The sequence below is a fragment of the Siniperca chuatsi genome, linkage group LG9 (genome assembly GCF_020085105.1).
Source record: "Siniperca chuatsi isolate FFG_IHB_CAS linkage group LG9, ASM2008510v1, whole genome shotgun sequence".
In the NCBI taxonomy this organism is placed as follows: Eukaryota; Metazoa; Chordata; class Actinopteri; order Centrarchiformes; family Sinipercidae; genus Siniperca; species Siniperca chuatsi.
The window spans coordinates 10,996,635-11,012,356 of NC_058050.1; the positions used below are offsets into that span (position 1 = coordinate 10,996,635).

Here is a 15,722-nt window from a genome sequence, read left to right on the forward strand (position 1 = left end):
AGGATTTCCTTCAAATAAATGGACTTCTGCAAAAAGCTAATTTGGTCACCAACCATGTAGATGCAAACATCTGGTTAATCTATTATTAGGGTAAATTGTGGTTATTCCAGCAATACATCTTCCTCCTCCTGTTTTGGTATTATATGGCATGGCTAAAACTGTCCAATGTTGCTCAACATCTAGTGAACAACCACTGAATCTGCACCAAAATGTAATGTCTTCCTTTCAAGATGCACACATTTCAAACTTGCCAACTTCTAAAACAAATTGTAATGCAAAACAGAATTAATAATATGTGTCAATTGTATTACATTGGACTATTGTGTGCTCAAATCATCAATATGTGCAGTGTACAATACCAAAGCCAAATCCACCATATAAAATGATTGTCCAGCTCATAAAACAGGTGCAATGTGAAGTTCCCAAAGTGCTGCCTCTTGTGCTGTACTGCCTGCTCGCAGGAAACCTAGGGAAGGTGTGTATTGATTCATGGTTCAAAATGGCCTACAGACAGTAGCATGGGGGATAATGTGGTCAGTAATACAGTGGTGGGACAGTATATCAAGATACTGTGTTTCTCACTTCCCCTCCCGACTTCCCCTTGTACCGGGTTGAACGCAGAGTGCTGAACCCAACACTTACTGTCAGTGAGGCTATTAATATTAGCCTGCTCTCTCTCTCTCTCTCACTCTTTTTCACTCTTTATTTTAAAAACCTCCCTCTCTTTTACAACTCATTGCTGCACATACAAACACACAAATAATTTTACTTGACACAGAGCAGAGTTGCGTGTTATTAACAGTTTTACAATTTTAGTGAATTTGTCTAAATTAGTATGAGAATAAGAGGCAGCATCTTTTAACAGTGTCTCCTAGTTCATTTTTGTATATGGGGTTAAAACGTAATTTACAGTAGAGTTAAGAAGCATTTTTCCAAGTACAAGGTTAAATTACTGTCTATTTCATCCATCATTAAGCTATTACAGCGTATGCTAATCTTACAACAAAGCTCAGGGTTAATCTTGACCCAGTGAGACCAGAGAGCTAGACCATGCTCACTGTATCTTAAACAGACCAAATCTAATGCTGTATAATCCTGTGTCATGAATAAATGATGCAATAGAAAGGAACAAGGAACAACAGTGTCTGTGCTCAGACTGGACTGTTTCTGTTATTCTCCTCTGGGTATTTTGGCTGAGATGAAACTCCGCTGCAACCACCCCAAACACCCCACTTCCTGATTCAGGACACAACCCCATCACCAAGGGGGGTGTCTGGGAACTGGAATCATCACACCTACTAACTACGGATTTCAAAAACCAAGCAGCACTGAGGGGTGCCGATTTTGATTGCGAATAAATAAGTTGATGTCAGAATTTGAGAACAAAATAAGGAACTGAACATAAAAAATTAAGAATGAATAAGTAGATGAAGACAGAATTTTTAAGAATAAAGAAAGGAACTGGAGAGGAAAATCTACCATTAAAGTAAAAAGCTAAAGGAAAACCTGAGATGTCACAGCAGCAGACACTTCATTTAGAGTCTGCTGACATTGTTTTATCAGTGTTACCAAGACTTAAAATGCTAAATATGAGCTCATAAAACACCTTATGAATATAAGCAAATGCCGCTGGAACATAGGCATATGTCACGGTGGCAGGCCTTTGTCAATGAGAAGCTCCCTGACGGTTTAAACTGTATGTAGAATTATGTAAATTTTTCAGAAGATAAAGACATTTTTTTTCACTTAATGCATTGATGCACTTTGAGCAGGTGAGTAAGGTTGTATATGCAGGAGGCGAGAAGACTTTATTGACCATACTATTAATTAAAATTGGGGAAATGCCTTTTTGACGCCAAAGCCAACACTTAATATTCCTCATTTATTCATTTATAATTCTGGCACAAATTAGCAAAACTGCTGTTTAATTAACCTTAACGTGACTCACATAGTAAGATGTGAAAATAATTGTACAAAATGCCTCATCATTTTTAACTAAGCAAAATTAATTATTCCATTTTGTCTGACCATGTTTTTGCATTAATCTTCTAAACAATAAATAAACACTAATATGGACCTTTGTTTGTATTTGCATTGTGATCCAATGTGGTGTATTCTTGTTTGTTGCAGTTTGGAGCTCAGGTTGTGCCACTCTGGTCAGAATAACTTATCAAAGGTCACAACAGTGACCACAACAGGTTAAGAAGTGCCTGTGATTTTTTTACCAATGAATCACTCATTGATAAACAACACACATCGTTAGAGAAATTTTTTAGAATCATATCAGCACACCAAAGACTGAGCAATATGAGCTAAATGACATTTAAAAATTAATTTCTGGTAATTGGTGAGTCAGTTAACAGCCTGCTGTGCTTTTCTCTAAGACTCGCCGTCAGTCAACTGAGACTGTGACTGCCTGAGAGGACCACCAAAACAGGCCGTAGGGCGAGAAGTCTCATTTTGTTCTGCTTTGTTTTCATACCAATTTTAAAATACTGAGGATGACAATTATTTCAGGCAATTCCCCTTTCAAGTGTTGTGTGACATATCGTAGACAAAGTATCTTTGTATCTGAGTGCTTTTAAAAATGTGGTTTGAATGAATTGACAGAAACACACAGAAAGTTTAAACCGGTTTCAAAGTTGCACGGGAGCAAACCGTATTATCTAAATATCTATAAACTATAACACAAATGTAAACTGCAGTAGTGCAGGACATTAAAAAGAAAAGGTGTTTTATGATGACAAATGAAAAACAATCACAATGTAGAAAAATACTGGCGAGACATGCAAGCTGCAACACTGGTTTTTCATTACAAGTGTGTTTCAAAAACATTTAAAAAAAAAAAACTTTTTTACTATATTTTCCTCAAGCTTTTTGAGCATTTAGTATTAAGTATAAACACAAACACTAACACACACACAGAGGCATGCTATGGGCTGGCGAGGTGTCTGACCTTTCCCTCTGCCTGCGACAGCCGTCCACTCACCCATCCATCCATCCACATCTTTCTCTTCGTACCACCTCTCTCTCTTTGATGTTCTCTAATTAGCTCAGCTTGTTAGACCCAGTGGCATTAATCAACAGCGTGGAAACAGTTCTCTTTCTCTCTCACACACACATACACACACACAGTGCCCTCTCTCTCACGCAAAGCTTAATTGGTCTTGGTAAATGAAGGCCAGCAGAGAGAAGGCTGCACAGACAGTCACTCACCTGGCAACCACATACTGGAGAAGTCCTTTGCTGCTATAGCTGCTGTCTTGGTCATATCTGTGTGTCTGTGTGCTACGTAAAGAAAAACTCTCACTCTCCCCGTCTGTCTCTGTCTAACCAAAAAGGAGGAGTGTATTAAATCATATGGTTGAGAGAATCACTCTCTCCCTCCCTCTCTTTCTGTGTCTTTCACACACACATGACAGTCCACACCCCCAAGCCCCACCCCCTCCCCACATCCTGCAACACAACAGGAAGTAAGCCTCAAAAGAGTAGGAACTTGGCACAGAGGAGAGAAAAATACAAAAAAGAAAGAAAGAAAGGGGGACACGCAAGAGGTTAGAGAGTGGGAGAGAGTGAGTGAGCGAGGAGATCGAAGAGATAGACAAGGTGAAAAAGAGGGGGATGACGGGTACCGACGGAAAGTGATGGCGCGGCTGGAAACAGCCACTCACACACACACGCTCACTCACACAAGAGAAAAACAGCAAGCTCGACATTCTGACCGAAGAGTGTATGATACATTTGCACGATATATGACCCGGTGTACCTTCAAAACCTATCCAAACCTCAACTGCTCAGAGTTTTTCTTCAATTCTAAGCTATTTTAACAAGCTCTCGTAGCCTGTTTTGTCTACCATGAATCATGACCATCTCTCCTCGGTCATATCTGTGTCTATGTCTGGCTGTGGGGTTGTTGTTAGCGAGTACATCAGTGGGTGTAAGGTGGTCTTCCAAGGGAGGTCGGCACCAACAAGAGAAGATGTGAGACATCCTCAGCTAAGTTTACCAGCCACAGCTCCACTCTAACCCAAGCGGAAGGAAAAACTCACTCACTGTACCACTGACCACCCCACACTGTGGGCTGCACAGTGTTACACCACAGAAAGCCACACCATGAATCAGTACATGTGGCACGTAGATGTGGCAAGAAAGTGGAACATTGCAGATAAACTACATGTGAGCCTCTATCAGTACCGCCCACGAGGATTAACAGACTAAGAAGCTGCTAAATAAGTGAAAATCTGAAGTCGGGGGATGATCTCAATGAAGCAGAATAGCATGTTTCAGCAGAAATACAAAATTTTTAAATCTGAAAGTGTCGATGTGCTGCTCTGACAGTAGGTCGAGCAGACCACAAGGTGGCACTCTTGATTCTCTAATCCTGATGAACAAACAGGCTCCATCTATGGAGGAGGAGATGAGGCAGACCACTGATTCCCCCCCCCCTTCTCCCTTGGTCCGAGTTCACTAATTCAAAAGCTAACGGCAGCAGAGTTCCCAAGTTTAACCTTATAAATACTTTATGTGGTGATTTACGACAACCCAATGTACTGCTGGATAGATGCTCACTGAGAAGTGCATACAGCACTGCATTGGAGGTGCCCTCAGTTATACATCTTTTTAAAATCTGTCCTCAAATACACACAAAATACTGATGTTCTGACACATGTAAATATATATTTTAAGACAATATCAGAATTGAAACTTTGGTGCGATGGGTACAGAGCTTTCTGACAAATGCACAATATTCAGATTTAGAGCTGAAACGATTAGTTGATTAATGATTAGTCAACCAACTATTTTGATAATTGATTAATCATTTTGGTAATTTTTCCAAATGCCTAACTTCTCAAATGTGAGGATTTGCTGCTTTGTCATATATAATAGTAAAGTGAATCTCTTTGGGTTTGATTGGATAAAACCAGGAATTTGAGGATGCCACCTTGGACTCATTGGTTTCATTGATTAATCTAGAAAATAATTGGCAGATTAACCGATAATGAAAATAATCATTAGTTACAGCTCTAGCAGGATTTGCTTCCCCAAGTTCTTTCTTTTTTTGTGGTGCTAGTCAAACAAACAACTAATATCACAGCAACACCTGCAAGCTGGACACCAAACAGACTTAAGTCCTGAGACAAATCTTCAGTTTCACCAATTTATTTGGCCACATCACTTTCGTGATAATGTTTTACCCTTCATCGGGGCATGAACGACAGATTTGTTTGTCTTCCTGTAAGTAATCAGCAGAGAGCGAGAGAGTGTGTTTGTGGATGTGTGTATGAGTGAACCCGTTGGCCAGGCCTGTCCGAGGATAGTGACAGACTGCACGTTGGGGAGGGGGCGTCTCTTTGGGTCAGAGGTCGTCTGGGCAGCCTGGCTTTGGCCGTGACCTTTGTTCAAACTCCAATCTACCCACATAACTGTATGTCTGTGTGTGCATATTTGTTTGAGGTGCTCCAATAGCACCGGATAAATTTAAGTGTGTTCTGTGTGTGCATGTATGTGTGTTGTACAGTTCATGGCCATGGGGGGCCTTCCTGCCCCAAGGAGGTTTAAGCCTTGGTTACCAGGCCTCGCAACACTCCAGCCTTACCATTTATATGGGTATGGATATGGGGCCAATGGCAAATGGTCTCAATTGAAGTTGACATATTAACACATACTACATAACAAAAAAAGTGAAAATGAGCTATTTTTGCATGTTTTGGTCACCACCAGAAGTTATGTTCGTAAGATAATAATCACACACACCAACACACACATTTATACACACATACACAATGTGATAGTGGGACTCCAGGGAGGAGGATGGGGGGCTGAGGCCTCTAGAGCGCCATCAATCACTCCACTGTCAGAGAGAGAGGGAGAGGCAGGGAGGGAAAATTGGGGGTTACTAAGAGAGAGAAAAAGAGGAGTAGTAAAGTAAAAAAATAAGGAAGGGAATGAAGGAGAAGGGAAAGAGTGATGGTGAGAGACAGGAATAAAAAGAACTTCTCACCCCCAGCTAACTGGGAGGAGACTGTGTGTATAATGGGTCATTGCAGGGACAATTCTGAGGTCTCCAAACCAGTTCAGTATCCCTCTACGGCTCGGTCCTTCTATATCTAGTGCAGCCTCAGGCCTGGAGCACACACTGGCTCTAATTCATATAATCCATCATATTCCCTGATCTTATAGAGGGGACAGAGCATGGCTCAGTGATGGACAAACCAAGTCCTATGCACAGTCCAACAGCAAGATTCTATTCTACAAGGTGAGAGATTTAAAATCCAGTCTGGTGTATAGGTGTGTATGTGTGTGTGTGTGCAGGTGTAGCCCCATGAGGAGTAGCAGGATTATAAAGAGTAGGTCTGGCAGTGTGGAGACTACAGAGGTTGAGGTTTTGTATGAGAAGCAGCAGGGGCTAAAACACACTCACACTGTTGGCTACCATGGGACCTGCGCCATCTCACACACACATACGCCGCCTACACGTTTACAACACCTATTCCTCTCCTGTCCTAATACTTCTCAATCGCTCCTTTTCCTCTGGCCCCTCCGCCCCTCCATCCCTCTCTCACACCATTCCCCTCTTCTCTATATCATCTCGGCAGCCCATAGGGAGCTTGTCTAGACAGACACCACTCTCTCCCACGGCGCTACCAAGGTTGAAGCTCAAATCTTTTTCTTCGCTCCTCTCACCCCCTCTTCTTCTTCTTCTTCTTCTTCTTCTTCTTCTTCTTCTTCTTCTTCTTCTTCTTCTTCTTCTTCTTCTTCTTACTCTCCTGGCACAAGAGCGTAGGGTCTACTGGGAGGGACTGGAGGCCTTCATCGCTGGCTCAAGGAGCTTTGAGGCCACTTTAGACCAAACTGTTCACTTACACTGACAAAGTCATATTCTCCCAATTAAAATACAAGAAATGGGAGTACTTTAGTTATGGCAACCATCGGCTTTTCGCACTCTTTCTGCCCACCCGTCTCCTCTTTCACCTCGGCCTGTTCTTCACCTGCTGTCTTTTTTCCTTCAAACCCTCTCATCATCCCACTCTTTTTTGCGACCTTCCCCCTTTTCTATCTCCAATTCAAACTTTCTCTTCTCCTCCTCTGTCTCTCTTTCTCTCTCAGACCTGCTGGTCAGCAGCAGCTGTGACATCACTGGCCACTGTTCTCCACTCGGATTGGACACTCGGCCACGTTGCCAGGCAACAGCAGTGAAAGGTCTCAGTGTGAGCGAGAGTGTGGCGTGTGCGTGTATGTGTGTGTTTATGTCTGTTTATAGCTACGTGAGTGAAAGGTGTGTGAGCGATTTTCCTCGCCTTGCCCTTTATCTGTGCATGAAGAATGATCAGAACAGATCTACTTCTATGCTTTATCTCAGATCAAAGCATGTAGATGATTGGGCTGCTTCGCCACTCTCCTCTGCCACAGAAGAAGAGGAATGTGTGTGCATTGCGTTAATGAAAAAGAAAGATGGTAGGAGTGTGCGTGCGTGTCAGTGTCTGCGCTTGCGTCGAAACAAATGTATATGTTTGTGTCAAATACGGGTATGTGTCTGTATGTTGTGTGTGTGTCTAAATGTGTGTGTGTGTGTATATGTATGTGTGTAAGCCCCCGGGAGCGGGTGGTTATTGTATCTGACACAGCGGCTCTTTCTCGCGCCTCATATTTCTGGGCCGATCGATTCTTCTGACTCCCGACAAGACAATAATCGCACCTCCCTCTCTCACTCCATCACTACCATTATTACTGACCTCCCCAGGGAACGAACAGGGTGGAGGGAGGGAGAGAAGGATGAGGAAGGAAGGAAGGAAGGATGGAGGGAGGGTGAGGAATGAGATGGGGGCATAGAGTTGACAAAATGAGCCTATGATGATGAAAAAGCAAAAAGGGACGATGCTGAAAATGAGACGGGAAGAGTTGTCCTGGAAAAGGGACATCAGCGGCGCAGAAAAGGAAAAGAAGGTGAGAGCGACGAAGATAAGGTGATAGAGGGATGAATGAGGTCTGAGGGAGAAAAGAGAGCAGAAAAGGTAGGGATGTGACATCTGTGTGAGGTGTTAGAGTGAAAGAAAGAATGAGAGAAAGCTGAAGCATAACAGGAAAGGACAGGAAGAAGGGAAAAAAGGCTAGCAATATAGATCATGACGGGAAAAGAAAGGAGGACACAAGTGAAGGAGTGCAGAGAGAGACGGAGGGCCGAACGGAGGGACAATAACAGGGAAAATTAGTGGAGGAGAGATGAAGGATTCGCGCTATCTTCTTCTAATAAAGGAGAGAATGAGAGACAGGGACCGGAGGAGGGAGATGGAGGGGGAGGGAGGGAGGGGTGGGGGTTAGACTGAGGTGAAAGAGGGAGAGACAGAGAAATATATAGGAACACACACACACACACACATATAGAGCGATGGCTGTAGCACTGTGGAGGTCAGCGCTCAGAAATATTATTAAATTGACAAGAGTACAATAGCTGATTGGCAGGCTGACTCCTGCACTGCCATTCAGTGGAGAATAATGGAGACAAGGACTCACACACACACACACACACACACACAAAATGCATGCACATCTGCAGTTTCACCGAACAATCAACACAACATGTAGAGATGTAGAGACACACACACACACACACAGACATACTGTCTTTTGTCTGTTTTGGGCGTGCATGTGTGTGTCCGCGGGTTGCCTGCGTGAGCCTGTCACTGCTGTCTTTATGCTTTGAATCCAGATTATAATTACAGTAATTGGCTCTCAATTCAAGGGATTGCTGTTTGACCCCCTCACCTCTCTCTCTATTCTCTCTCTCTCTCGCTCCCTCACCCATCCCCACACATTTTGCCTCTTCTTCTACCTACCCTCCTCCTCCTCATCAATATTCCTCCACCTCCTCTCTACCTGTATCGCTACATCCATCTTTCTCTCCCCATCCCTCCCTCCCTTTTCTCTACCTTATCCCTATTCTCCCCCTCCACACACACACTGACACACTTTCTTACCAGATTTAACTATCCTTCCTTCCTGTTTTCCATCCATCCTACTCCCTGGCTGTATACCACCCCCCCATTTTTGACACTTTTCCTCCCTCATCTCCCCCTTTCTACCTTTCTCTCTGATAGTTGGGGAAACGGGGAATCTATTGTATACTTTATTCATGCTGTATTTATTATGGAGAGATAGCTCTTCAGCTATACAGTCAGGGGGATATATTGTGCATTTGGGGAAAGAGGTGAAAGATAGATAAAAAGAAAGAGGTATGGAAAAGGGGTGATAGAGGTGGTGGTGATGGTGTGTTGGGGAGGTGTGGTAAAGAGAGAGAGGAGGAGGGGGGTTAGGAAATTGGTCTGGCTAGCGGAACAGCTTTTCACCTCTCTCCCTCTCTTTTTCTCTCTACCCCTCTCTTTCTCTCTCCCTCTCTCTATTCTGCTTTGTATTCTGCAGAGATGACAGGGGGAAAGCTTTATTGCTCTGAGTTTGTATCGATCGGGGCCCTTCTAAGGGGGGAGGCTGGGGGACGGGCTGAGCAGGCCCTTTCTCAACGACCGCGGCTCCAACAACCCCCCCGCCCCAGCCCAAAGCCTCCCCTCCTCTCCTGCTAACCCCCCTCCTTCCAACCCCTTCTCTTGCTCGCTAGCTCGCTCTGAAATTCAAATTCAAGGCTCTTATTCTCAAAGGTTAGGAGAGGGAGAGCACGAGAATGAGAGAGAGAGATTGAATGAAAGAGAGATGGAGGCGTCTGGCTTCTTCCCCTGACTGAGGCCCTGAATGGTGCTGAGATCTGATAAGCAGAGCCCACAAACACAAACAAGGGAAGAAATAGAGCAATAAAGGAGAGCAAAAAAATGGATAAGAGGAATATATCAGCCCTGTCCTCTTTTCTTCCTCATCTTTCCATCTCCTTTACCCTCTCACCAACTGTCCCCCGCCCCGTCCTCCTCTCCATTTTTTTTCCGAAGTGAGAATGATTTTGTTGACAGGTGAAGAATGAGCTGGGTCCGAGCATGCATAAACCTCCCTGCTTCTGTCCACGTTAGAGGGACACTAGGAGAGCTGGGATCCACAAGAGACAGAAAGAGCCCATGTGGATCACACTGAATACTCTATTTAACTATTTCAATGAGTGCAAAATAAATAAAAAAAAATCATCTCTCACACATGCTTGCAAAATCTCAACAAAGCAGAGACAAAAATCAGGGAGTTAAAATAACAACCGTGCTTCAGGCTTCTTTTTTCACCTCTTCTGTTTGACAAGCATTAAAAAAAAGGGGGGAAAGACCCAACGTCAAAGCCATGGCCAACTGACCAAACACTTGGAAGTGTCCATGTGTACACACACACACACACAGCCTATTTATCCGTTAATGGCATGCACAGTGCTGCAGTGCGGTTGGGGAGAAGAACAGATTGTCCATCAGGGGGTTACAGGGTTCAAGTCCATGACCAGAGGGCTAGAGGAAGGTTAGGGGGTTGTAGGTTCAACTCCCAGGGGGCGAGGAGGATCCCTGCTGTCTCCCGTCCGACCCCAAACCACTCCCCGAAAACCTCCTCCAGGACAATATAACCCCCCTGCTTCACCTCCTTCCACCCTTCTTTTCTCTTCTCCATCCCGCTGCTGGCCCTTTTAAGCCCTGCTTAGTCTGATCACACACATGTAAACCTGGGCCTAGCCTCCAGACTCTTTCTATTTGTCTAAGATGTCCACATGCATGCGCACACGCTGGCCTGCTCATAAATAAACACACACACATTCACATGCAATCATTCAGATAACTCACCGATGCACAAACATATTCATAAGACTCTGATACACTCTTACAATTCAAATACAAATGATTTGCTCTTGCTATCTTCTGTTTTCCCACATTACAGCAAGTCATTTTATTTTCGACCTACATCATGATTGAAACGGTTTCTTCCCTTTTCCAACTCCATCTCACTTACTCCTCTTGTGGTAAAGACCAAACAGAAACATGGCATTGCCTCAGCTATCAGTTGCAGCAGATGTGAGTGGATATGAGATATTTGTGTAAACATTGGATACATATACTGTATATATATTGTCATTGATATTGCTTGTGTGGTTTACGTGCAGCCCCAGATTGAGTTCAGTGATAGAGTATTCATCAGAGACTTCTGCTGGATGCTACATGTCTGATTCAGAGAAGGATACACACGCATGCACGTACCTGCACGCACACACACACACACACACTCACACTCACAGTACAATAACCTGCAGGCCTGTAACCTGCCTTGTTGGCTGGATGGGTGGATGCATTATTAAACACGCAGGATTTCATATGTAGAAAACAGAATATGAATGCTGCACTGGGTCCAACTGTGTACATTTGTTTGTTCGCTCCAGCCTTCTCTCTTTTACATTTTTCTTGAAACTCTTTAACTTATTACACTGAATGTTTACTTTATACATTATGTACTTTATTTACTTAATATTGTCATTCTGTTTCACCATATGGTAATTCTAATACTGCTACTTTTGTTTTCTCTGTATACACAGCACTTATTGCATGTCTGTCCATCCTGGAAGAGAAATCCCTCATCTGTTGTTGTTCCAGTTAAAGGTTTGTTTTGTGAAGGTTTTCCTTACACAAATCGAGGATCTAAGGAAACGGGGTGTTGAGAAGATTTTAAAGCCCTCTGAGACAAATTTCTGATTTTGAGTTGTATAAATAAATTGACTCGACTTGACTTGTGGTGCTTTATTAAAGGCTCTACTTCTTTTTTTTTTTACTTGTCAATAATACAAACTGTAGTGACAGCAGCTTTTGGTGTTTCCATCAACACCAGATAAAATCTGTATGGAAAAAAATTGATAAATTAGAACATCGATTGGGGCCTTCCACTGGTCAAGGATGTCTGCCTTGACGTCACAAATTAGTGTGATGAGAGATCACATTTTGGAGATGACAGGCCACAGGCCAGATGGTGAATGTATAACGTCATCCTCCCGACGATCACTTGTCCCAGTCATCATAAAAACCAGGCGTAACCAGGCGAAAATCACTGGATCCTACTGATTAACCAAAAGGCCCGCACAAGAGGAGCAGTCGAACAGCAACTAAACCACAAACACAAGCGCTGTGTGTGTTTACAACTGTAGTGCGGGCGGGCCGGGCCCCGACTCTCACGGTAATCGATGAACGAGGGAGGAAAGGGAGGTAGCGGGCGAGGCAGGGATGTGTGGGGGGAGGCGGGTGGGAAAAAATCGGTAAAGAAAGCAGGTTATCTCCCGTCATTAGGGGAGGGGGAATCCCCGACTGGAGGGGGAGAGGGTGGGGCGGGTGAGGAGGGGTGAGGAAAGACTGGGGTTCATTGATAAAAAGGGAGGGAGAGGGGAGAAGGGGAGACTATGTTTGGCATCGAGAGAGAGCAGACAATTATCTGTATTGATTAGAGCGGCCCAGTACTGTGAAGACTGAGAAAACTATGACTGGATCAATATAGAGAGAGGGAGAGAGAGAGGGAGTTAGACGATAGACAGACCAATAGAGAGAAATAAACGACAGAGATAAAAGATACATATAATGACAAACATAAAGTGATAGAAACATAGTTTATCGTGCAAAGCAAAGTCAAAGACCCAAGGTGGCATAAACGGTAAGAGGGGAGTTGGGGGGAGACAGGGAGAGTCAATGAAAACACAAGGAGATACATTACATTGTTGATGTCATTACTCTTTATCATTGATTTGTCAGCACAACCACAGAGTTCATTCAACAAGCCCACCAGAGCCCTCCCATCACCACAGCACACAGCTAAGCAGAGACAGAGGGAGAGAGACTGAAAAAGACATTAACTAAATACACACTGAGTGACCACAACCTGACCACTGAGAATGGTGGACACAAGCAAACCTGGCAACCCAGAGAAAACTGACTCAGAAAACTCAGTCACTACCAACAACAAAATGTAGAGACCATGGCCGTATTAAGAAAACTGGATACCATGTCCAAGCTGGTGCACCATTTATTCCAAAGTAAGTTGCTCACAGGGCATATGCTGAAAAAGTTTTTCAGGCTTCCTTTAACTTCCGCGATTTTGCCCCCACAGAGCATGCACATTAGAGTCCTTTAAGAGCATGCATGTTCGAGACTTTCTTGGCTTACTTCCTGTTGGCTCCCTGCACACATGAATCCAATTGTGAATGAGAAAAAGTCTTTTTGGGCCAGTTTGTCATGTGACTTACAATACAGAGTGTGGCCACTACACCGAAATAGTCCCACGCTGTTCCTGAGGGCTTAATGGAGACAGTTCAGACAACACTTCCAGCTATGCTGCAGCCTGTATACAGACATAAGAACCAAATAATTTACGAAAATAAAACTAAAAGGGTTTCCAAAATACCAAAAGTTCAGACCAAGACAAATTTCAATATTTACTTCGGAAAAAAAAAAATTGATAATGCCAATGTCGATGCAGCAAAATACAAAACGAAACGAAACAACACATGAAACCTCCTTGTTTTGATTTTATCAATTTTCTTCTGTTGTTAAATCTTATCATACATATTATTTTTGCAATTGCAATTATTTGCTTTTATTTCATTATAGTATACTATATAATAATGTAGTTGTATAGTGTGTGTTTTATAGTGTAGTAATGTGCAAACCATTTGTTTTTCTTTTTACTTACATTGTACAACATGCTTTGGTAATACTGCGCTTTATTATGGCCATGCCAATGAAGCTAATTTGAATTTGAGAGAAAGAGAGGTGAAGAGAGAAAGGATTTGAGATGAGAGAGGGGGAGAGTGTGTGGTGGATGGGGAGCTTAGAAAAATATCAGGAGGTAGGCGGTGTTCAGGTAGGGGGCCTTGCTGTGGGGCCTCTTTTTGTCCTGGACAAAAACCAAAATGGTGGAATAGGGGTGGAACAAAAGGCACACGGGGGGAAACAGGAGTGTGACAACCTGTGCTGAGTAAAAACATCCTGCTGACATACACACATACACGCGCGCACACACACACACACACACACACACACACACACACATGCACGTGCATTAATCCCTAATCAGACCCCATTGAGCAAGTCCCCAGTCACTACACTTCCGGTTGCAACTCACATTTCATGAAATCCTTGGCCCCATTACCCAGGCAACCCAGACCCACACCACAAACCCACACATGCATGAACAAACAGACCAACACAGGCTACCGCATCTGTCATTCCTTAGTTTTTTGGACATTACAAGATGATAGAATTCAGCCTCCTATTCTCCTGATATCTTTTGACACCGAAAAGCAACGTATTGTCAGAAAAGGTTTATACAAAAGCAAACAAATAGATGAAAAAACATAAACTCTGAATGGGGGAGCTGGGCTGGATGTTGAGGAAACCTTTGGTAAGGGCAGAAAATGTCAGGTTTGACAAATGACCTTTTAAACATGGAGCAGATGTAGAGAGTCATGTACACTGTGGACAGAGGGCAGCTCAACTGTCTGTCTCTTAACAGCTAGTGAAAACATAAGCGTCACTGTTCCATACTGTTAAAATAAAACACAGTACTACAAGTTTAAATCAAAATCTGGAATAAACCAAAGCGATTCCTAAAAAGTGAATTTTATTCTAGCGGGAAGAAGGTGGAAACACAGTTTTGGATGTGTAATAAAGCCACAGAGAAAGGAACAAAAACAGAGGGGGAAAGTGTACAAAAGCATTTGAGATGGGGTGAAACAGATAACAATGATATAAAATGTGAAGAAAAAAAACAGCAAATGAGAAGGAAGCAGTAAGGAAAGAAAAATGTGACTAAGACAGAGAGGAAGGGAGAACAGGACATAAATTACAGGTGTAGAGTTATGCATGCATGACATCACTGGACCCCTCCTCCAGCCCTTGGGAATGGGCACCTTGGAAACGGTCGCTAAGGGAACAGAGTACTGAGAGAAAGAGAGAGAGAGAGATTGGTGGACAAGATGGTTGAAAAAAAATTCAAGAGGTATAAGACAGACATCTAATGACATATTGAATTAAACCTCAGTAAGAAAATTGGGGGGAAAAAAGAAAAGTCATGTGGTGTTCAAAATGTTCATTCCCTAACAAACTAGCATTTACCTTTCTCATGTTCCGTTGAGCAAATGGGTCACCTCTGCTTGTAAAGGGTGAAAAAGCAAGCTCCATCAGAGCTAAAGCCTGCATTGTCCTCCTCCCCCATATACTGTGACCTCTCATCCACTCCAGTCATTTAGAGAAGGGAGATTTAGTGCAACACCGGTGCAGCATGATGGTAAAAAACCAGCACATGATAGAGAGGCAGAGATGGCCTCGGGTCTCCGGTTTAACACATGGAGAATTATTGATGGAAAAACATGTTGATGGACAAAGAGAAGCTGGTATAGTGAAATGTTGGCTGTTAATGTATATGGGTGCTTGGAGGTCATTTCGACCAAGAAGCTAGAAGCTCGGTAAGTGGATTGAGAAATTGAAGTTAGCACACAACATCCACTTTGGTCTTTTGAGGCGTCAGAGTAATAAACACACACCGAAGCCCACAGGAAAGAACCAACGTGCCATTCTGACCTCGGCAAACTCTCCTCATCCCTGCAGACGTTGCAGTGTCCACACACACACAGCAGCTGAATGGATGCACTTTGCCTGCCTCTGTCCTCTCCTTTGACCAGTAAACAAGTCATTCTCAGCTCTCAACTTTAATGCCTGATCAACATTACTGCATACTATCACCACATCAATAACTGCAGCTGCAAAACAAAAACAAAAATATAT

The 15,722-nt window shown here is 43.3% G+C and overlaps 1 protein-coding gene across 19 annotated transcripts in view; it reads right to left on the reverse strand.

Moving 5' to 3' along the window:
- The window catches only part of pou2f2a (POU class 2 homeobox 2a), a 66,159-nt gene that overhangs the window by 18,164 nt on the left and 32,273 nt on the right, over nucleotides 1–15,722 (reverse strand). For 8 of the 19 annotated variants that reach the window (XM_044208917.1, XM_044208913.1, XM_044208905.1 and 5 more), the window contains exon 1: nucleotides 3,217–3,354. The exons of the other annotated variants lie outside the window; for them this stretch is intronic. In XM_044208917.1, the coding sequence (XP_044064852.1) occupies nucleotides 3,217–3,271 (55 nt within the window). In that variant the 5' untranslated portion in view covers nucleotides 3,272–3,354. Of the gene's footprint in view, nucleotides 1–3,216; nucleotides 3,355–15,722 lie in introns of those variants that run through there. 19 annotated transcript variants of the gene reach the window in all.